The following is a 24605-nucleotide window of genomic DNA, read 5'->3' on the forward strand; positions in this document are numbered from 1 at the left end:
GACTTAATGTGCACTTACTACAGGATTTTTTATTTGCTCGATATTCTAAATAAAATGTTAATGGGGCTAAAACTAGAGGGTCATTTTGCTTGCCTGCTACTGATTTTACCTTATGTTTGCAGTTACTTAATTTGCAATACATTTAACCCTCCAAGTTAATTGTAGATACAACATTACCGTATATACTCGAGTATAGGCCGACCCGAATATAAGCCGAGGCCCCCAATTTACCCCCAAAAAACTGGAAAACGTATTGACTCGTGTATAAGCCGAGGGTGAGACATGGCTGTCCATCCCTGTGTGTCCGTCCATCCCTGTGTGTGTGTCCGTCCATCCATCCCTGTGTGTGTGTCCATCCATCCATCCATCCATCCATCCATCCCTGTGTGTGTGTCCGTCCATCCATCCCTGTGTGTGTATCCATCCATCCATCCATCCCTGTGTGTGTGTGTGTGTGTGTGTGTGTGTATTCATCCATCCATCCATCCCTGTGTGTGTGTGTGTGTGTGTGTATCCATCCATCCATCCATCCATCCATCCCTGTGTGTGTGTGTGTGTGTGTGTGTGTGTGTGTGTGTGTGTGTGTGTGTGTGTGTCCGTGCAGCCTTGTGTGTGTGTCCAGCCTACCTGTGTCCCAAGCCTCCGTCCCGAGCCGCCGTCGTCCCGAGCCTCCTCCGTCCCGTGCCTCCTCCGTCCCGTGCCTCCTCCGTCCCGTGTCGTGCCGATGGATCGCCGCTCCAGGATCGCCGCTCTTCTCGGCGGCCATTCTACAATTCAAAAGCCGCGCCTCCGCCTCCGCCTGTGATAGGCGGAACACTCAATTTCCCAGCAGCCTGTGTTCCGCCTATCACGGACATCCTCTCATACTTGTCCGTAGTATGAGAATGAGCGGATGTCCGTGATAGGCGGAACACTGACTGCTGGGAAATTCAGTGTTCCGCCTATCACAGGCGGAGGCGGAGAAGGAGGCGCGGCTTTTGAATTTTAATGTCCGCCGTCTGTCTGCTCGATACGCTGATCGAGCAGTCAGACAGCGGTGACTCGAGTATAAGCCGAGGGGGCACTTTCAGCCTCAAAAAAGAGGCTGAAAATCTCGGCTTATACTCGAGTATATACGGTACTTACAATTGGGGTTTGTTCAATAAATAGTGCAAATTGCTGTAATAAACAGTAACTAATCGGAATTCAGTTTACTGAAGAGACTAGCACATGATGGATATTGATCATTTGCCAACTTGTAGTCTAGCATTGTATATTTTGCATCTTTTTGAACATGCTGCATGGAAATACCTTCAATATATACATTTCAATAATTAATACGATCAATTACAAAGTCATTTTGACAAAAAACACAAAACATTCAGTTTAATGTTGTCTTTCATTTTGCTAAACTTCAGCAACAGTGGAAGGGACAAATAGTTATGTTAAATAGGCTGTTACACAACTCTGTACTCTAAGTACAAAAAGCTGGCATCATACTTATCGTCTTAATACTTTTGGCATTACCACCATATTTGGATGCAAGGAGCACTTAGACACACCAGGGACCACTGCACATATCCTTTCCTTAACTTACTTATGTTTTAAAGTGTAAGCCGATTTTCTTAGATGTCTGTATCTCATTGGGAAGATTTCTCTTCACTTCACCTGTTCCTAGAACCCAATGGGAAGGGGATCACCCCAAAGCAAGGCGATATGTACCCTGTTAGTGAACATCAGAACAGGTTTCTCCATTGGACGATTTCCTGCCTCCTCCTGTTTTAGTGACAATTCAAACATGTTGGATTTTCCATCACTTTATATAAGGGATACAGCAAAAAACAAAACAAAAAAGAAAACAGGAGTTCTAAACTTTTCTTACTCCCATCCAAAATAATAAAATACGTTTTGCCTTTTTAACACTTTAAAGTAGATCTACGGTCTATGTACGAGTGATGTTGTCTTTATATCTCAGAAAATCATTTAGTTAAAAAATAAAATTATATTTATATAACTGTTTTGTGTATCGCAGTTCTCTATTTGGTGAGTCACTGAACTAGAACAAGTTGTCAGGAAATGTTATATGCATGTGCTTTTTTATGCCAGTGACCTAGATAGATAGTGAAAGGAAGGATATGGATGACACCATGCATTTTCACACCTGCTTTGCTATGATATGGCACACTCTGGTTCTGCTTTTTTTTTTTTATTCATCAACATATATAAGTTTTTTAGACATACAAGAACACCACAAAAATATTTTTATTTATATTTTTTTATGATATTGCATTGCTTTTATGCCTCTTGGTAACTTAGTTCCAAATAATACTTATAGCTCCACAATAAACTTCGGCAATGAAATCCCAAGTAGCAGCCTTGCCTGTGTTCTCCTCTGCTGAACTCCAGAACCCCCCCCCCCCCACCAACTTACTTCATAACATAAGTTTTGTAGTCCAGGACAGGAGAGCACAGGTTGAAAAAAGCTGCTCGGGATTTTAGTGCCACGGAGTAATTGGCTCAGTCAGGAAGTAAGTAGTTCATTGGACTTCTAGCAGGACCAACATTTATTTTTGTGCACTTGCTGTTTTTTTAAAGAGACAAATAGGCATATACCACAGAGATGTACTGCAAACTCAATCAATAATAATAGTCTGCTATTAATTACATTTTAATAATTATTTTAAAATATTTATTATTGGAACTTGTTGACATTGTTTTACTCTCCAGGAAATACTTGGCAATCCCCAGAGCAAGTAAATTGTTTCATGACTGAGATCTGTTTCTGTGTTCTGTGTTAAGTGGGAAAAGAAGACTAATGGCATATGAGATTTTGACAAGCTTATTCTTTTTTGCTGCAAGAGCAAGACTAACAATAGCTCTGTCAGATTTAGCTTTTGCAACTTCGTAGGTCAACGTAATTGGATCCATAGCTGGTCATTCAAAACTTGGTGTTCTTTGATTATTGTTTACTTTGAGTTTGCCAAGAAAAACCTACAGTAGACAAGTTAACCTCATCAAGGACAGATTTCTTTTAACTCCTTTTTTTCAGAGTGATAAGGCAAATTCATTTTCTGTTTAGAAAGATTATGTAATGCTAACTCATCTGAGTATGTGTCAGAATATATGTAAAGGTAGGGTGCATTCTATTTCAAATTTGGTATAGCAGTATATGCAAGAAGCAATCAAAGTGACAGATTATAAATGTACATGCAGTATCTCACAAAAGTGAGTACACCCCTCACATTTTTGTAAATAGTTTATTATATCTTTTCACGTGACAACACTGAAGTAATGACACTTTGCTACAATGTAAAGGAGTGAGTGTACAGCTTGTATAACAGGGTCAATTTGCTGTCCCCTCAAAATAACTCAATACAGAGCCATTAATGTCTAAACTGCTGGCAATAAAAGTGAGTACACCTCTAAGTTAAAATGTCCAAATTGGGCCCAACGTGCCAATATTGTGTGCGGCCACCATTATTTTCCAGTACTGCCTTAACCCTCTTGGGCATGGAGTTCACCAGGAGCTTCACAGGTTGCCACTTGAGTCCTCTTCCACTTCTTCATGACGAAATCATGGAGCTGGTGGATGTTAGACTTTGCACTCCTCCACCTTCCATTTGAGGATGCCCCACATATGCTCAATAGGGTTTAGGTCTGAAAACATGCTTGGCCTTTACCCTTATGCATTATGAATCATAAATAAATCATAATAAAACATAAATAAATTATAATAAACATGCATCACCTTTACCCTCAGCTTCTTTAGCAAGGCAGTGGTTGTCTTGGAGGTGTGTATGGGGATGTTATCATGTTGGAATACTGCCCTGCGGCCCAGTCTCTGTAGGGAGGGGATCACGCTCTGCTTCAGTTTGTCACAGTATATGTTGGCTTTCATAGTTCCCCCAATGAACTGTAGCTCCCCAGTGCTAGCAGCACTCAAGCAGCCCCAGACCATGACACTCCCACCACCATCCTTGACTGTAGGCAAGACACACTTGTCTTTGTACTCCTCACCTGGTTGCTGCCACACCTTCTGAACCAAATAAGTTTATCTTGGTCTCATCAGACCACAGGACATGGTTCCAGTAATCCTTAGTCAGCTTGTCTTCAGTAAATGGTTTGTGGGCTTTCTTGTGCATCATCTTTAGAAGAGGTTTCCTTCTGGAACGACAGCCATTTTGATGCATATGGTCCGAAGCACTGACAGACTGACCCTCCAACCCTTTAACCTCTGCAGCAATGATGGCTGAACTTCCAGTGACCAGTATGAGAGAGTGAGAGTGATAACAACAAATTTAACACACCTGCTCCCCATTCACACCTGAGACCTTGTAACAGTAACGATTCACATGACATCAGGGAGGGAAATTGGCTAATTGGGCCCAATTTGGACATTTTTACTTAGGGGTGTACTCACTTTTGTTGCCAGTGGTTTAGACATTATTGGCTGTGTGTTGAGTTGTTTTGAGGGGACAGCACATTTACACTTATATAAGCTGTACACTCACTACTTTACATTGTAGCAAAGTTTAAGTTCGTCAGTGTTGTCACATGCAAAGATATAATAAAATATTTACAAAAATGGGAGGGGTGTACTCAATTTTGTGAGATACTGTATGATGCTGCTTTTTTGGAAAATAACCCTTACTCTCTACTAGAGAGAGTTTTAAGGTTACTTCTACTTCATCATTGGTTTTGGTCTTTAGCTATTGGCAACCACATTCAGTAGACTAACACTAATGTGCATGACATGTGGCCAGGCTAGAGGGTACCTTTTAAGACAATTCGCTGGCTGTCAAGCCACCCTAGGATCAGGTTGATGTATTTTGAACTGAAGATGCTAAGAGTGCTAATGGGAAAGCAAAGTACATTCCACACATTACGCTTTTTTTTTAGCAGATGGGGTCTCAACTGTGTCAAGCCAGTTTTCAGCATAACCACGGTGTAAAGGTAGTTAAGAAAAATCCCCCATTCTCGGTTGACATTTATGTCAAGAGGAATTTTGAATGTAGAATATTACATTTTAACTTTCTTTTTTTTCTGCTTCCAGCTTGAGGCAGAGAAAAATCAACTGCAGAACCTGGAACAAGAGCACAAGAAACTGTTGGCTCGTCTCGAAGAAGAACGTACCAAAAATAAACACGTGGTCCTGATTCTAGTAAAAGAATGTAAACTTTTGTCTAGTAAAATAGTAGAAGAAGCTCAAAGGCTTGAAGATGCAATTTCAAAGTTAGAGTTGGAAAAAAAGAAGGGTGCCGAACTAGAAGAAGCACTGGCTGCTGAAAAACAGATCCGATCACAAATTGAAGCACAGATGGAGGCTCAAATTGAAAAACAACTTTCAGAATTCGACACTGAAAGAGAGCATCTCCGTGCCAAGCTCTCTCGGGAAGAAGCACACACCAAAGAACTACAGGATGAGATTGACAGAATGAAGAAAATTATTGAGCAACTGAAGTTGTCAAGAGAAGAAGAAAGTAAAGCAAATATACCACTTCTGCGGAAGAGCAAAGATAAGCACCCTTTACCTGGAAGTTCTGGTTCACGATCAGTTTCTTGCCAGGCAAATATATTAGTAGTAGATAGTGACTCTGAAAATAACAAGAGGCCTCCTTTGACTATACCAGCCAAACCATCCATAGTCAACCATGTCATAGGAGGTGGTACAAAGATTTGCACAAATTCTGCATTTTCAAAGTCAGTGGTAGATAGACAGACCGCTCATGACGGTTTTCCTACGAATTATAGCAGGACAGAAGAGAACGGCTGCACTTCAGAAATAACAAGCAGTTCCTCTTTATACCCAAACATTCCATTTTGTACCTCCCCGGCTTCACCAAGTTACTTGTCTAAGTCTATGCAGAGCTTACATTCACCTTGTTCAAATACTACTTTAAATTCAGGTGTTAGTCCTCGCATCCAAGCTGCAAAGTTTAAGTTTCAGGCAAATGCCAATGAGCATGACCAAAATGGAAACACAACTCAGAATCCTCAAACAAGAGATATGTCTCCCAGCAGTCGTGAGAATATGGTTGCAAAACAAATGGCTAGAAATACTGTGACTCAAGTTCTTTCTAGGTTTACAAGTCCTCAGACTGGTGCACAAATAAGACCTGGGTTTTCCCACCCAATCGAAACAGGCACATATCCACCCGTAGCTGGACGTGGTGGTCATTCATCTTTAGCACTAAAATCCACTTCGGTTTCAAGAGTTGATAGAGGAAACCCCCCACCTATACCTCCAAAAAAGCCTGGACTTTCACAGACTCCACCTGCACCACATCCTCCTTTAAAAACACCACCAAACATTGGGGGGAAAATTGAACATAAGCCCATAACATCTGCTCCTTCCACTTCAGCACACGGGTTCAGGGTATTAAATGAGGAAACTGTGTCTAAGTCTTCTTCGCCTCAGCTGCCACCAAAACCATCTATAGATATACCTGTGGCATCTGCAGGCTGTGTCATACCAGCCATAGGCACATCACAGGTGGGTGCTTGGCCTTCCCAGTCCCCTGGATGGAAAGAACCTGCATGTTCAGAAAGTTCCCCTGTCATTCCCACAACCATTGCCTGTACCTCCTCCATACACCCTGTTAGTGCCTCATCCTGTAGACCATGTGATTCAGACAGCCTCCTGGTAACAGCATCAGGTAATGGGATATATATCGGTGCTTATGTTTTCTCTGCCAAATGTTACCCTTTTTATTACTTCTGCCTTAACTGTCATTCCTCAAAACAGTCTTTCCATAGCTCATTATATTCTCCTTTCATACATGGGGTATGAGAATCTGTCTTAACATGGCATTTGGTGCAACATGCAAGGAAATCTGACATTAAGAGGCTGCATTTTTCTTTCAAATGTTGTGTGCATTTGAAAAAGGATCCTAAAAAACATTAAAATTTCTTTAAGATTAAAAAATTATATATCATAAAGCAGACTGGCATTGTCGCTGCATATGCTACATTTTTTCTCTATCACTCAGATGAATTTAATTTACTCATAGAGTTAGAAAAGATATGTTAAACTTAGTTTATCAATATATTTAGTGTTAATGTGGTTTAATATGACAAATGTTGAGTCCCACATTATTTAAAACCAAAGGGCAGTTACATTTAGTGAAAAAAACATAAAACAAATTGTCATTGTTCTCACTGTTCTAAAGTGGTAAATTATGTTTGGTTGCAATGGAAATAGCTTGAGCCAGCTTGAGCTATGTAGCCAGTGTGCCCCCTCAAACATTTTTACCTGATGCAACTTCTTTTAAACTTTTTCTGTTCTCATGTTCTCATGGATTATATGAACTGACTGCTGAATTCTTCATAAACTTGTCCATTCTTTTTCTGTAAGTTAATGCACATAACCGCTCTTTTCCCTAAGTCTAAAGTTCATGGGTAATGTGCCACAAGGTTAACTTTTGACATATCACTTTGTAGTCATTAAAGGCTATGAAGATATGACATTTTTGCCCCAATATTTTGCACTGAAATGCAAGAAGCTAAAAATGCATAATTACATTAATAGGAATGTTTGTAACTTCAATGGGACCAGATGATCCATGGTGAGGGAGAAGGTTCAGTAAGGTTTTCTTTCTGTGGTTCCCTATTAATATATTCAGGTAGAATCATTAAGGTAACATTACTGTATGTATAGATAAATACATTGTGCCAGAGTGCTCTAAACAAATAAGTTGCCCAAACTGTTATTGTTCTCAGAATGGTACTGGTATTGGCAATGGATTGAATTTTAAAATAAATCTTCTGACTCCCCTCTGTTTTGTTTTGGCCAGTTGTGGTGCTGACACTCTTGCTTCAATGCTTTGAGTTGCTGAACTGGAACATGTTTACAGATCTGGATAGTTAGTATAAAAAGAATAGTGGGTCAGCATGTAAGGCAGCTACCATTTTCCAAAAAATGTCACCATGTTTCTTTCTAAATAGATTTAATGTATGGCTGTGGTATTCTGGATCCTTTAAAGGAAGCCTGCCATGAAAAACACGGAAGCTGCCATTGCTGGGAACAGTCTCGCTCTGCTCTCTCTCTCTTTGAAAATGCTAGTTGCCTTGCTATTTGATACTTTATCTGAAATATTTTTGTATATTAGTCACTGGCCCCGAACAATGCAGATCAGGGCTTCTGACTTTAAACTCATTTTGAGATTTGTATACTTTTTCCAGGTCAGTGACTTAGGAATCATTGAAGCACATACAAGGTTCTCAACAATCATGGATATGTAGCTCTTCACCCTCTAATATAATTTTTTTAAATAAATATTGAAGCAGAGCTGCAGCACTATGGGCAACTCAAGCATGTTGCCCTCTGTTAAACACTAAACAGATCCAGCTAGCTTTTTGACACATCACCAGTGAGCACATGCCCTGCAGATACTTATCGCCCTGTGGCCTCCTAATTCCTATATCATTTTAAAATATGAACTGGAAAAGTAAGCATTCAGGTGGCTAAAAATAAATATCAAGCCCTGAATGTATATGTCATAAATATGAAAACTGAGAACACTTGTTATCAGTCATAAAGTCATAAACTGGTGGAAAGCCTGATAGGGCAAGTCCATGAAGGTAAGGCATGTGATAGGCAACCTGTGCATTCATCCACCAGCTAACACATTTAATTTCTGCTTAAGCAAACAGCAAAATTAATTTTACTTTAAGATCTACGTAATGCCATAATACTGTTTACTTTTGCCACTGGGGGCTGTGAGGTCACAAATATTAAGCCTGTAGGCAAGGCACTCTAAAAGAAAGCTAGAGGGGCCATAATATTAACCTGGACATAGTTATCAGACATGATGAAAAATATGGTTTGAAGCCTACCATCTGTCTGGTTTTATCCAGCTATTTTACAACTGAATAAACACCAAGCATAGTAAAAGTGTGGACTTTAGGGTAAGCTGCAGAATCCCATCTAAGTTAGCTTAATAAAGATGGCTACATTTGGTAGCCCCTGAGCTGGGGCAGCTCAGATGACAAGGTTTTGTGTGCCCTCAAGTGTCCAGCTTAAGATCGTTTCATTCAGTTGTATGCTTTATCCCACTGATATGTAATAGCAGACTCGGTTAAAGTGTGAATGAGCTGCTGAATAATTTCTAAGCTACATTTAAGATTTGTGTTTGGACTAAAGTTGCCTTTTCTTCTTATTCCTAGATTTGCCATTTTCCATCAAACAGTCTTGGCTTACTGTGCTCTGCACTTGTTCATGCAGTTTTGAAAAAAGCAGAACATTCTGCCAATTAGGAGGCCAAGCTTCACATAAAAATTCACAAGCGTTTGCCTTGATAGAAGTTAGGTCAGTAACTGCAACCACTTTCATTATGTAATGATGCCAAAACCGGCTTGATCTGCGACTCTCTGGAGCCTTTTGTCATAGTTCCTAGTATTTATTCTTTGTTTGTTTAGGAGTATGTTTTATCGCGCTGCTTACATTTCTGACTACTAGGATTTTTACATGATCTAAGCTTAATTGCTTTACAGAACCACTAAACCCAAAATACAAATGGCCTTATTGGATTTTAACATGTTTGTGTATGTATGCGTGTGTGTATACAGTGTGTGTTTCTGTTCATAGTTTTACTGGTTTGTATATACCATATTTTCTCTTTCAATATTTAGGATATGCTTCTTCCTTAGTATTGCAGCACAGTGGTTTTGCTTTATCTGCTTCTGACTCTTTTAGAATTCTTTTAGAATTCCAATACTGATTGAAAATCATACAATATCTCTGACTGGGAACATTATGGTATCCCGAAAACAGAGAATCTATAAATTTGTAAATAATACACTCCAATAGGACAATGGAAATGGCAATAATCCAAAATATTAAGTCAAGTTATAGAAACATTTATTTCAGATCATTTTTACAGTAATTTTTAATAGGTGCGTACTATAAAAGTTTGTGATTAGGCTGAGTAAACACCTAAAATGGCTTGGGAGCATAATGTATGATTATTTATATTCTAGTATTATTTTATATATACACATTTGTATAGTATGTAAATGACTCAGAAACTGATCACAAGGGTTTTCTCCCCTAAATGGTAGATGACTTGTGGTCAATAGTCACCTTTTTTGGACACTACAAAAATATGTTTTCTGCCTTTTAGCCTAATGGCATGATTAGAAACTAGAAAATGATTAGTCCCTAATTGTCTGCTTCAAATTCACTCTTTTTACTCTTATTACTATAAATTGGGCCCGTGTGGATTTCCTATTCATTTTAATTTAATTCACATCTCTGTAATGTTTGCCAATTTTTGAAGTTTTGAATGTTACCGCCACTGTGCCCAATACTCTTGATATCAGCAACTCAATGTGGGAAAATTTTTAGTCTTATCATTGATTACTATAGAAGAATCTGCCATACTTGCCCTGTGTGTCTATGTGATCTCTGTGTACATTCTTCTTACTTTGGATGTTTTGCACATGGAGATGTTAAATATTAAGCATATAAATATAATTTTCATATGCCCCCTGTTGCCACCACCAGGACAGTTTTGTAACTTCTGCGAATGTGTAGGGTAAAACACTTCCAAATCCCAGCAATTGTGTGTAAATGTATTTTAATTTCCCTACATTTATTACGCTCCAAAGTATACATTTTCTCCACATGCTATTGTAAAAAGGCCTGTATTGCATAGCATTGCCTTCCCCATGGATTTATTCAGAGGAGCAAGGGTGAAAACTAATGCAGCTTCTTTACATTTTTAATATACCCATTGCTGGAAGTGCTCATTCCAGTTAGTAACTTGTGTTAAACAGTCCATTCCGATGCTTCAATAAACAATCTTTTCATATTTAACTATAGCATGTACTCAGCCACACTGAGGATGGTTATATGTGATTGGTGCCATGATGCTGCACGTTTGATCAGCTATAACCCCAGTCTTTGGAAGGTTTAATAGTTTGGTTGAGAGCACAACCAATGTGACAGTTATATTTCCGGCACGTGCCAGGAATGTAACTGCTTTTTTAAACTGTTGGGTTTACTTCCACTTTAAATCAATCCAATACTGAAAGAAGTATGTAGGTTATTATTGTTGACATTTGCTTATGATAATGCTAGCTGATCATTTGTCAGACAGATCCAATAGCTTCAATACTTTCTGATATTATGATAATGCTAGTTGATTATGCTCAGACTGATCTAAAAACGTCAGGACTTCCTGAGTCATTGCCCCTAAACAAGCATGCAGATCAGGAGTTCTGACTTGCCACTTCATTGGCTTATGACTCTTACTTCATATTCTAGGTCTGTGACTCAGTAGTCTCAAAGCAGGTGATAGCCAGGTAACTAGATTATTCAAAAGTAGGGTCAGAAATTAGAGCTCCCAAACTTCTTTGCAATGTTCAAAGGAGAATGTTATGAAGTATTAAATTGCAACCACTGAGATTTGTAGAGAGCAATTACGTGAAGTATGAGTTATTAAAAAATTTAGCTTGAGTTGATTATTGCACTGATTTAAAGAGTATCTAAACTCAAAAGCAAAACATTTAATATATTGCAGCTTACCAGTCTATGGTGAGCTGGCTGCATTATATTTTAATTTTTTTCAGTCATTTTTCCCCTTTATTTTCACATGATAGTCTTGTAAAATAATCAAAAAACTTCTGGTTCTTTCCCCCCACGTTTGTGCCCTATTTCTCCATTGTATCTATGGGGACAGCCATGGTGGTCACACAGGCTGGACAACAAACATGTCTGCCTTTGTTCATCTCCATTACATGATGGATTGATGGGACTGGTTGTTCACATAATAAAGATAAGGTTTTTTGTGCTTTCTTGTAAGCTCATGGGAAGTGGCAAAGATACTATGTTTCTGGCAAGATTTTTTTTTTTTATTACAGGAACTTACTGTATATTTGTTTTTGGGTTTAGATACACTTTAGATAAACCTGTTGCACAAATATAGATCGTGTGTTCATGTGTGCATGTGTCTGAGCTTAAACGTAGCCACTTTAATATAAAAAAATTGTATTTTAGGTTTAGTGGTTGTTTGGATTAATACAATTTGCAAACAGTTCACACATTTTTTTTCTACTCATTAATTTTTATTTCAGTTGAATTGCAGCAGCTCCAAAAACAGACATTCAGTCATTTGACTATATTTTGCTTTACAGATGATCCATTTTTTGTCTTTTATTTCAAGCATGATGCATTTCAGTTATTGGTTAATTTAAGCTCATAGATTTTCATACCCCATGACATTTTTTCATATTAAACTGCAATTATTTTCTTCAAATTGTAAAACCACTGTCTTTGCCTCCTTTAAAATGCAATAATTTATCTTCTGACTGTGATTTGGCTTGGAAGTAGGGTCAAAAGATTGAGGTATTGATTTTGGCTCTCAAATTAACCATCTCCACATTCTGAAGCTGATGCCAGAAGCTGTTCTTCTGCCCCGTTCCATTTTCCATTGCTGCATGCTTTTCCGGCTTATGCAAATGCTTCACCGATAGATTTTTTTTGTATTTAAAAATCTTTCTTTTGCTTCTAATAATTCACAACTGTCTTGTATGATAAATTATACTCGTGTAACGTGGACACACTTTCTTTACTGGTAAGCTTTTTAGCTGTGCTTTTTGGCTAATTGATTTTTTTTATATGTTACATTTGATTTGTTTATGCATTGTTTTATTTTATTTGTGAGCAAATCAGATATAGAAGCTGTTTTATGGTATGGAATAATGCATACTGTAATGAATTCTAATGTTAGGTGCTTACCTTTTGTTTTACAAAGATAAGGTCATTTTAAAAATGGTAATTTCATCTTATCTGAAGGGCTAAACTTTATATATATATATATATATATATATATATATATATATATATATATATATATATATATAGATATAGATATAGATATATAGATATATAGATATATAGATATATATAGATTTGGATAGAGAAAGGAAAGGGGTGGAATCCCTGCAATGTTTGTATTGTGATTTGTGTCCCTGCTAGAGAGAGCCAATCCCTCTATTTGTCCTGATGGTTTTTGACACTGGGACTGGATGTAATGGAAAATCTAAGAGCAATTAGACATGTGCTGTTCATTTCGTTCTGAATTAATGTGTTTTTCGTTATCCAGAAATTCGGATGTATCTGAATTATGATAGTACTGAATTTAAACAAATTTGAAATAACAAAGTTCGAATTCGGATGAAATTCAAATTCAAATAGTTTTCCAATTTCCAAAGAGAAATAAATAGAATACAAAAAAATTATATTCCTTTATTTTCTATTCTATTTTATTATTTTTGGAAATTGGAAAACTATTTGAATTTGAAAATTTTTCAAATTCAAAAACTATTCGAAAACATTTCGAATTCGAAAATTTTTCAAATCGATTTGAAAACGAAAATAAACTAAATGAATCCCGAAAATGAATGAAACATATTGAACTAAACAAATTTATGTAAATAACGAATCGAAATAAAATGAAACAAATGTTTTCGTTCTGCACATGTCTTAGAGCAAAAGGGCTAAAATGATGGGCAACAATTACGAACGTGGGTACAAGTCATGACGAGCAGAGAAAAAGGAAGTTCAATAGCCAGTGCGGCTCCTTCTGCTTGATTCCAAGCATGCGCAAACTTTTGTGCATCGGATTTGTGTACACACGATCGGAAATTCCGACAACAAAGTTTTGATGGAGCATACACATGGTCGGACTTTCGGCCAACAAGCTCACATCCAACATTTGTTGTCAGAAAATTTGAAAATCACTTGCTTTTGTGTGTACAGGATATGAAATCTCCACAATGGGAAACAAATTACAAAAAATGAATGGGAGTTTTAATTATCCCTTCTCTATCCAAAGTGCTAAAAAATTATTTGTGGCCTTAGATATATGTTCAAAGGAAACTGCCATAAAGGATGTTATCTATCAAAACAGAATCTGCCCTATATCTCTGAAGGCTATCATTGGACAGCAAGTGGTGCCAACTCTGTGGCAGAGCGCACTTATAAAGCATCACACAGGATGTCATGGCTTGCTCTGGAATTAGTGCTTAAAGCTGATCTCCATGTTTTAGGTTGAATATATATTTTATTGTTAATTGCAGCATGTAGGAAAATAGCTGTGTCTACAGAATTAAAAAAAGGGGGGAAGGGGGGATGAAAGTGAGGCATAACCTTCCTCAGAAACATACAAATTCGAGACAGTAAGGAGCTTAGGTTACAATAAGCCACAACATACATATATTGAACATATTATCATCAATAAGTATTGGAGAGTAAAAGAAAGGAGATATGTAAAGGAGTATTAGAAGATAGAAAGGAAAGAAGAGTTACATGATTGGAGGGACACAGTGCTAACCACAGACAAAAAGGTAATACATTCCTTCTGACGGGATGGGGTCCTAGTGAACACTAAGAGGCATAGGTGAGAGGGAAGGGGGAGGTATTGGTGAAGTATCCTAATTCAGTTACAAGGAAAGTCTGCCTCTTGGTTTATCTGAAGTCGAGTAGTGAACTGATCTCCATGTTTTAATCAAGGTAACATTTTGGGTTTGGACCAGCTAGACTGGACAGAGTGGTGGGCAGATGACATCACTATCTCCAACTCAGCTATTCAGAGGAAGCTTTGTATTTATCCACAGAATACAAAGCTCCCTATGAATGGCTGAGCAGTTTTTAGCCCAGCTCAATTTTATTTTTGGGAGCAGGACAGGAAGTTCCTGGTACATAGAGATGTACACTGTGTTTAGCTGAGGCTAAATTCAGTTTATAAAGTGGGCACATCTAGCAATGAAGGTAATAGTTTGTTTGGACCAGCTTTGTCCAAACAAACTATTTACCCTTCACTAAGACATAGGAGATCAGCTTTAAAACATCCTGACCGGTTCACTTAGCAATTTAGCAATTTGTATAATCTGCATGTAAAACCTTAGTAACTAATTCACCAAGCTCACATTATTTCCTCCCATGGTAACTGATTCATAAATTTTTTCTCTTGCAGTCTTTTGGCACTTTTAGAGTTCACAAATTGTTTGGCAGCTTGTTCACTAAAATTTCCAGAATCCACAATTATTCTCCTAAGGCGGTTGCTAAAAATAACTGAATGGGCTAAATTTACTGACTGATTAAAAGAAATTGCATTCAGTAGTATAATCAATCACCTTCTGGTTTTGTAGTTTATTTGCTCAGTATCTGCCATGCAGTGTGCAAAGTGTGGCTGACATTGTCCAGTTGAAAATCAGTATCTCCAGCTCTAAACAACCAAAAATGTGTGTGTTTGTATGTAGTTTACTGCATGACACTTTTTACAGTTTATCTCCTGTGCCCTTGATATTAGTTGTCTTCACTGCATGGCGGTCATACTCAGCTACCTCAAATAATAGTATTTCTATGAAACCTTTAAGGGGCAATCCAGGCAATGCACACAATAACATTCAATGGCCTTGAGTTAAAGCTGAACGTCAAACAAATATAAAAGGCAAATATTCATGCAGCTCTGTAAATAGATAGATTTATATAGATATAGATAAAACATTAAACTGTTGTAAATACATTTATTTTGCATGGTATTGGCCCCTGTACAGCAGAGCCCAGAATAGGAGGGGGAAAAACAGCACAAGGAGCTAGTTCTGCGGTGCTCATGTACAGAACCGGTGCTACCACTAAGCAAGATAGGCAGCCACCTAGGGTGCACTGCTGCCTAGGGCGCAGCCACGGCCACTGGTCTGATGATGTTCCCCATCAGGGATGCCATCAGGAGAAGCGGCTGTCAAAGAAAGCCTCCATGAAGTTCTCCAGCAGGCCCGCCTCCCTTCGATCCTGATTGGTGGCTCTCACATAGATTACTTGGGTCCTGCTGGCTCGTTCTTGGTCACAGGAGCCTGGTAGTTCAGTTGGGAAGCTGGAACTGGAGAGCTGCTTTTTACGCTCCTCCTCAGCCTCCTAAGGCCCCCTGGGCCCCTTTGCTCCATCCTGACCTGCACCACAAGGCTCTGACAGGCTCCATCCCCATCATCACTGGCAAATCAGATACAGCGGGGTATCTGGGCCGATGCAGCGAGCTGGCATGTGCACATGACCTGGCTGATAATCCCAGCACTGATATTGGCTATGGATCCTGAGCCCCAGCACACTGCCCGACCGGCCAGACCAGCTGCGTACCACCACTATTTGTCTTTAGGCTAGGTCCAGAAGTACGGGTCTGCAGAAGAAATGGGTAGAGCGGCGCCACAAAAATTGCCACCTCCACGATATACATGGGCAGGGCAATGGGAGTGGAGTCAGGGGCGGAGCCAGGGGACGGCAAAATGAGGTTTCGCCTAGGGTATCAAAAATCCTTGCACCGGCCCTGTATGTGTGCTAACACAGAGAGTGCTGATAGGGGGATAAAGTAGGGCATCATATAGTTGAGCCTGTTTGCTGCTTCTGCTTCACTGCCTACTCATAGGCAGGGTGTAGGAACACCTAGTTGTATTACTTAACTGCAGCAGGGAGAGTCCTCTGCCCTGTTGAACAGGGTTGGATGGGTAAAAATACAAATCCCTAGGCAGGTAAAACCTATTATTAACAGAAATATAAAGTATTTATCTGTCTTCCTGGAGTTCAGCTTTAGATCCAAACTAGTAATGTTCACTTTGTGTTTGTGTTGCTGGGGCAATACCCTTAGTGCATATGCTTTAAATTCCTTAAGTAAATTTAGCCCAAAGTATAATCAAGTTTAAGTTTATTAAAATTAGCATTTAGTCACCTAACCAATATGCATAATACAAATAATTAGTGCTATACACACAGTATATTACTTAATCATTTAAAACAGTATAAAAACATCAAATGCATGTTTAATCTTTATGCGCCCCTTAATCTTTAATAGGTTTTCCCTGAAAATGACAGTTAAAATGTCAATATTAAATGACAGTACTAGGAATACATTTTATGAATAATTCCAGACCCTGTTAATTATTAGGAATTTATGATTTTAATTTTTTCAGTGTTACTTGTAGATTTTTATCTCCCTTATCATATATTACTTTGACTCACAGGCTGGTCTCCCTCCCTAACTTCTTTACTAACAAGCGGTGGACCTGTTCCCCTGGGAGACAGGTCCACCCTTCTTCACCAAGCTGCTGCCCAGGGAAATGTCACTTTATTGTCAATGCTGCTTAATGAAGAAGGACTGGATATAAATAACTTATGTAAAGATGGCTATACTGCCTTGTATTCTGCTGCTGCCAATGGACATTCAGGTAAGATGTCAACTATTAATGTTTGTATTTTATTTCAGTTTCTATAGTGCTAGCTTTCACTAGTTCTGTGTATTCCCCTTTATTGTCTAAAATGTAATTTTTTTTTCTTCTTTCTAAACATATCTTTTATGTTGTGCTTGAGTTTTAGGGCCAGTTCACACCATAGAAATGCAGTCTGGATGCGTTCCAGGTGCTTTTCTGCATGCACGTTTTTTATGCATTCCAGTGCATTTTGATGCATTTTTGGTGCGTTTTTGATGCAGTCCAATGCCCCTCCCCTTTTTTCTTAACCTTAGAGCCAGTTCACACCATAAAAATACAGCCCGGATGCGCTCCAGATGCTTTTTCGCATGCGTGTTTTTGATGCTTTCCACTGCATTTTTGATGCCGTTGAGTGCATTTTTCACCCCTTTTTTTTCCTTAACCTTAAATAAGAACATGGGGTGTATTTTTGGTGCGTTTAGGTGTGTTCTGGTGCGTTCCCGGGAGTTTTTTGTGCTTTTTACAGCGTTGCAGTACAGTCCAGTGCAGGAAAAATGCAGCATGTTCTACTTTTTTTTCCGGGACCGGAACGCACTGGAACTGCAAGCACTGGTGTGAACTATGCCATTGAAAACCATATAACCTACTTTCTATGTGTTTTTGATGCATAAACAAAATGCACTGGACTGCATGTGGTGTGAACTGGCCCTTAATAAGGACAAGTGTGTTGTAGTGCGTTTTTGGTATTTTCCATGCGTTTTTGATGCAGAAAAAATGCACTGGACTGCATGTGGTGTGAACTGGTCCTTATAATGACTGGAAGCACCCTTCTGGGTCAAGTATGCAGCTATTGACGTTGGGATGGATAGCAAGGAGCCCCTTCTTTCTATGAAGATACCAATGTGAATACCTTGTGTGCCAGGTTGAAAAGGAGCAACTATATTCTTAGTGACTGTATGGTGGCAAAATAGGTGCTTTCTTCCCACCTGTATATACTATTGGAAGGGGTGGACAAAGGTTTAGCAGAATGACATACAGAAATCAGAAGATCACTGTTAAGTCTTGCTGGTGATCTCTTCTCCTCATTGCTCCCGTTGTTCTTGATGAGTCCATGGCATCCATATATTGAGGAGAAGCACTGTGAATTTCTGGGGCAGCTGCATAAGGCTTCAGTCGTCAATTTTACCAAACACAGTGAAAAAAGATTTCTGTAGTACACAGTCCTTTGTGCTTTGCACAAGGCACAACAATAAACAGCCAGGCATATAATATGTTCACACAATGAGACCACTGCTTATAGTGAATGAACCGTATAAGCAGCTAGCTGGAGGCAGTTCTGGCTTGTTCCAAAATAGGTTTATTGGAGATGGTGCTCAGACAGCCACTTAAATTCCTTAAAAGGTTGTAGCTAGCTGGTGGGTGGGGGGCTAGTGATTCTATCTCGTCAATGTTCAGGCCTTGGCTAATGCAAGCTTTGGCTGCAAGGTACTTCAAGGTGTCACCTGCATATTTTTGGTTTGAATTTGTTAACCCCTATTTTATTTTGTGCCCGTTGGCAGTTCTGTTTTCTATGTTGTTGCCTACCTCTCAGTTTATTGTTTGGGTATGTCCCATGGTCTAAGAATACAAGTCTTATGACCTGTACTGTAGGATTAAGATGATAGGAATTTTGGCTTACCTGTAAATACCTTATCCTGGAGTATAGTACAGGACAGAGACCCCTCCCTTCTGTGACATCTATGAATGAAGGCTGTGCGAATGAGTGAAGGGTGATCGGCACATTGGCCAGGGAGGGCAGGAGTGACACTTCACATTCATGTGTCTGTCTGTGACACTTTCAGTGTTGCACCCCAAAGTAACTTTAAAGGGTGTCTACGACACCCTTTTTGAATTCCCCTGGTAGTGTTCAAATCTAGATTCAAACTTATGAGATATCTGCCAGCACAGTACAGACAGGGTTAATTATTACATATAAACAGATTTCCCCAACAAAGAGAACCTGTAGAATTTTACATTGCTGAAACCTGCAGAAAAAAACATCTAGAAAGGTAAGCTTTTTTTTTTAAGTTATACTATGTCAGTGGGGACATGTATCAAATATAAAGTAGTTGTTATCCCAATTTGGGTGCAGATACACTTTAATGAATCTAGTGTAAATCGGTTTCTAAATGTTTTTCTTTCTACTGTATCTTTCTGTTCTAAACGTATCTTAAAGCGGAACTGAACCCTCCTATCCTTTACTGCCAAGGAAGCTGCCATCTTATCTTCTGATCTACAGTTGTCATTGTGCTGCACATATGATCAGCTATGACCCCAGTCATTTGATTGTTTGTGTTAGAAATTCTGTATAAAGCCCTACATGACAGACAGTGCACAGTCTACATGGGCTTTGCTGCTTAACTGCAGAAAGCAGGAACTTTATTTAGGGAAAAGTCATAGAGTATACCATAGATGCAGCTACAAACTTATAAACACTGCCATCTATTGGTTGAGGAATATATATCTACTGAATACTGATGTACAGTAGTTGTTGCACAAAATAAAATTCTATATTCCAACAACCCCACGCTACAACTACTCTTTATATTAGTCCCATTTCAGATATCAGTTCTATTAATCTGTTTCTTGTAAGCGGTTTTGTCAAAGCATCTGATCCATTTTTGTTTGGCTCTAGTTTTAAATCTATGCAAGCAACATAGTACAGATATTTGACCGGGATGCGTTTAATGCTTGTATGGTTTCTTCTTTTACAGCATTTGGATTGTTTACCTTACTTTCTATTTCTGTATCACTTTGTTGCTTATCTTCATGCTACTTTCATGTGGAATTTCCCTCACTTTGAAGCATTTGTGTTAGTTCATGTTGAACACACTGTTTCATCAACAATTACACTTCTACTGATGGCTTCCTTGTTTGTGTCTTGGTGTAGAATTCTGTATCCCTGTTGAAATTCATTGTACCTCTAAAATATACCTTCCTTTGCACAAGCATCCCATTTTCTACACTTTTCTTTCGGAATGTGCACAAAATTTTTTAGATGGTTCAAATTTGGGGCTTTTCCATTCCATAGTTCATATGGCATTTTCTCAGTTGATTTTCCTGGTAGTCAATTTTGGAGATAGCATCTGGTCATAATTGCCTCCCCTCAGTATGTGGGTGGCATATCTGCATCAGACAGTGGGGTTCTTCCACTCTCACATAGAGTAAGGTTCATTCTTTCTGCAGCCTCATTTTGTTTTAGGTTATATGGTACAGTAGTTTAAATATTATACCATGCTTTCTGAGTATCACATGTATATTCAATTTAATTATCTGTGTGCAATATACTTTGTTGCTTAATTGAGCCAAATGCTGTTCAAAATTCTCTGGTACTTCACATTTGTTGTGTAGCAGATATAAAATGCCTCTTCTTTCTTGAAGTAAATTTTTTATATTGGACCACAAAGATCTGAATGAACTACGTCTAGTGGTTTCTCAGCTCTGCTGTTTTGGAAAAGCTTGTCTTGTCATTTTTCCTTTTATACAGCTGGTGCCTTTAATTTTATGATCACATTGACTAATTTTTATTTGACTTGCGTAGTCATTCTCAGTTAATTTTTTTATTATGTCAGGACTTTTATGCCCAAGTTGTCTGTGCCATGTGTGAATGCTGTTTGAATGTTATTCCTCCTTGGCAGAAATAACTACCTCATTGCAGTTCAACTGATACATTTCATCTGTAATTTTAGCCTTTACAAGTAAGATATCCCCTTTTGAGATGGCACAACTGTCATCTAAGAAGGTCACTACATTTCCTTGTTTTGTGAGCTTCTGCACTGGCAAAACATTAGTTTCAAGAGCAGGGACATAGAGGACATTTTTTACAGGTATCTTTCTAAAGACACCCGTGAAATAAAGCAGTAAAGAAAACAGTTTCCTATTCCTTCTGATTTCATTATTTACCCATTGACTGCTGTGATTTGTTTCTGTATTACACTGGTCAAGGTGAATAAAGACATTTCTGTCATTTATCACGTGACTTGTAGCTCCTGAATGAACACACCATGCCTGCAAAGATGAGGTGCAACTTTTGTATTAAAAAAACATATTCAGTATCTAAAGCAAAATCAGTTTCTTCCTTCACACTTTTGGCCTTTTGTAGTTAAATTAGTTTTTGCATTCTAGCTTTCCAGATTCTGCAATCTGCTTTTAAATGATTGTGTTTCTTGCACACAAAATATTCTCATGTTTCTTGTTGTATGTTACTGTGTTCATTCCTATTTTTTCCCATCTTTCCCATCTTTAAAGCAGACTTTGCGACAGAAGCCGTCACTATTAATGCTTTCTGTTTTACACTTATATTTATCCACAAGCTTGCCCCTAATATATTCCAATGTCGGTTCATCATCTGGACATGCATTAAGTGCTGTGAAAAGCGTTTCATAAAATTCTGGTAAAATACTTAGTAATAATGTTGTGACATGAAAATCTTTTATTTCTTCTCCTATACCTCTCAGGCATTTAAGCTTTTCCAGGGTGTGCCTTATGTAATCCTGCATATCCTGGCCTTTTGTCAGCTTGGTTTGGTAAAGCTTTGTAATCAAATACAGTTTTAATTGCTGAGATTAGCTCTTTCATGCACCTTTAGTAATCCTTCCCACATTTCTTTAGCAGTTTCACGCTTACATATATGTATGATTTCATATTCTATGCGACGAGAGATTGTGCTCTCAGCTTTTTGGTCTTTTTCTATCCACGCGTCTGAAAGTGTTCTGGCCTGACTTCATTTATACATCTTCACATATCTTCTTCTAACAGCAGCATTTTCATATTGAATTTCCAAGACTGGTAGTTCTGGTTTATTAGATGTGCAAATGAAAGCTTTGTTGCAGCTGTGTTACTGCCCATTTTCTTTTCTTTGCTGCAGTCTTTTTTCTGTTGCTGTATCTTGCACATATTTCCTGTAGCTGGCTATAACTGGGTTCTCAGCTTTTTTTCTGGGCTATGCCTGGGCCCATAACCTGTTAGAAATTCTGTATATAGCCCTACAGAACAGACCATGCATAGTCCACATGGGCTTTACTGCTTAACTGCAGACATGAAACAGGAACTTCATTTAGGGAAATGACATAGTATACCATAGATGTAACTACAAACTTATAAACACTGCTATCTACTGGTTGAAGAATATATCTCTACTGAATACTGATGTACAGTAGTTGCTGCACAAAATACAATTCTGTATTCCAACAGTTTGACAGTTCAGTTGAGAGCACGAGCAACTGTGGCAGTTCTCATTCATGGCATGTAACATGTAACTAAAACCATTATATTGTTGGGTTTAGTTCCACTTTAAGGTAAAAGTTGTAATGTATGTAATGGTATTGACTACTAGCTTTTATATAACTACATAACACATTTCTTTGCAAGTTTTATTCTACCATTTTCTCACCCTCTATTTTTGTTCCCATGCAGACTGTGTAAAATTGCTGCTGATGTCAGGAGCTCACGTAGATGCTACTGTTTCAAATGGCTTTACAGCCTTATGTGCAGCAGCTGCTCAGGGACATGCAAAGTAAGAGACCTAATATTCAGACTTATTTTACAACACTTATTGGAGATGTTTTTTTCAATTAGCGACAAATGTTGAAGACAGGGCTAGATATTAGGTTCTGCTGAAATTTTGGACAGGCCCGTAACACTGTATTTGTCTAGACAGGTACGGTAGAAGTCAGATTCCACTAACTGTTGATGTTGGCGACAGCTCCTACATAAGCATAGCTATAAATGTGTATAGAAAACCAGAGGGGTAATATAACGGATCTGACTATCTAGAGATAAGACAGAGAAACAGGAAAACTGTTTATGGATGGACTAACTCATTTATTTTCTACTATAACTAAACTAAATTACGTTAACTATACTTTAGTATAACTATATAGAAAATAAATATAAATAAGTACCAAATCATTGTTCATGTGGTCCCTGACAAGGGACATAGCCAGCTATCTTTCAGACACACTCAACCAATGAGCAACTCAAAAATAAACTCCTTCTTTAGCTGAAATCATATGCTTTAAAGGGTCACTTCACTTCTGTTGATAGAAAAAACAGCTCCATCTCAATATACAATGTACACTGCATGGATTTTATCTTTGTAACAGATTCCTACTCATTTCTGCTCTGAAGAAATCGCTGTTGACAATGTCCTTTGGATTCTGGTTCTGAATGGGAGGGACTGGTTTACTATAATTAGCTGATGTTCTGCTGAGAAAATATGCAGTGTATCCATCCTTTTATAATGAATGAACCATTAGGGGGCATCTTAACAAAATTACATTTCTATTTCATAAATGAAAAAATCAGTGAGCCAATTACACAAGCAGGAAATCACATTTTGGTAGGAGTTTGTTTTGTGTATTGATCCAAATCATTTGGTGGAGGGGAGATTATGGTGTGGGGTTGTTTTTCAGGGGTTGAGCTTGGCCCCTTGGTTCCAGTAAAAGGAACTCTTAAGGCATCAGCATACCTAGACATTTTGGAATGTTTCATGCTCCCAAATTTGTGGGAACAGTTTGGCCCCTTCCTATTCCAAAGCAAGGTCCATAAAGACATGGATGAGCGAGTTTGGGGTGCAGGAACTTGACTGGCCTGCAGAGAGTCCTGACTTCAACCCGATAGAACACTTTTTGGGATGAATCAGAGTGGAGACTGAGGCAGTCTTTCTCGTCCACATCAGTGACTCATCTCACAAATGCGTTTCTGAAAAACTGGTCAAACATTCCCATAGACACACTCCTAAACTTTGTGGACAGCCTTCCCAAAAGAGTTGAAGCTGTTATAGCTGCAAAGGGTGGGCCAACTCAATATTGAACCCTGTGGACTAAGACCGGGATGCCATTAAAGTTCATGTGCGTGTAAAAGTAGGGGTCCCAATACTTTTGGTAATATAGTGTATAATCTCCCATGGGTTACTGTACCTTTAAAATTCTTTGAAATGTTGCGTTGAGCAAGCCTGATAATATTGTTTTTGGAAACATACCAGTTGGACCCCCTTAGTTTGTAGCACATTACTGAAAGTAAAATTATAGGAAAAATAAAACAAAAATGTTCAGTACATCTTCCCAATACATGCACATTTCCTTGTTTGTTATGAATATTTTATACCGATAGAATCCAATCCAGGTCAGAAAACTGGAACACGAAAATGACACAATGCATAGAATTTCATATGCTAATAATCCTTGTTAAGCCGCGTACACACGTAGCGGTATGTCTGACGTACTTAGTCTGACAGACTTCCCGCCAGACTGTCCGTCGGACTTTCCGAACGGGCTACTTGCCCACACACGGCACTTTTTGAGCGGACTAATACGGCGTACTAAGTCCGCCGTACTATCCGCCCTACTTTTGAAATGAACGGACTCGCCCACACACGCGGAGGA

At 38.6% G+C, this 24605-nt stretch overlaps 1 protein-coding gene across 2 annotated transcripts in view; it reads left to right on the forward strand.

The window, feature by feature from the left end:
• The window catches only part of CTTNBP2 (cortactin binding protein 2), a 149321-nt gene that overhangs the window by 59269 nt on the left and 65447 nt on the right, over positions 1-24605 (forward strand). For both annotated transcript variants that reach the window (XM_077468478.1, XM_077468479.1), the window contains exons 4-6: positions 5033-6635; positions 16996-17199; positions 22636-22735. In XM_077468478.1, coding sequence (XP_077324604.1) covers positions 5033-6635; positions 16996-17199; positions 22636-22735 — 1907 coding nt within the window. The remainder of the gene's footprint in view (positions 1-5032; positions 6636-16995; positions 17200-22635; positions 22736-24605) is intronic.

Source organism: Lithobates pipiens, unplaced genomic scaffold, assembly GCF_037356315.1.
Source record: "Lithobates pipiens isolate NorthernLeopardFrog02 unplaced genomic scaffold, aLitPip1_a1.2 Scaffold_8, whole genome shotgun sequence".
NCBI lineage: Eukaryota > Metazoa > Chordata > Amphibia > Anura > Ranidae > Lithobates > Lithobates pipiens.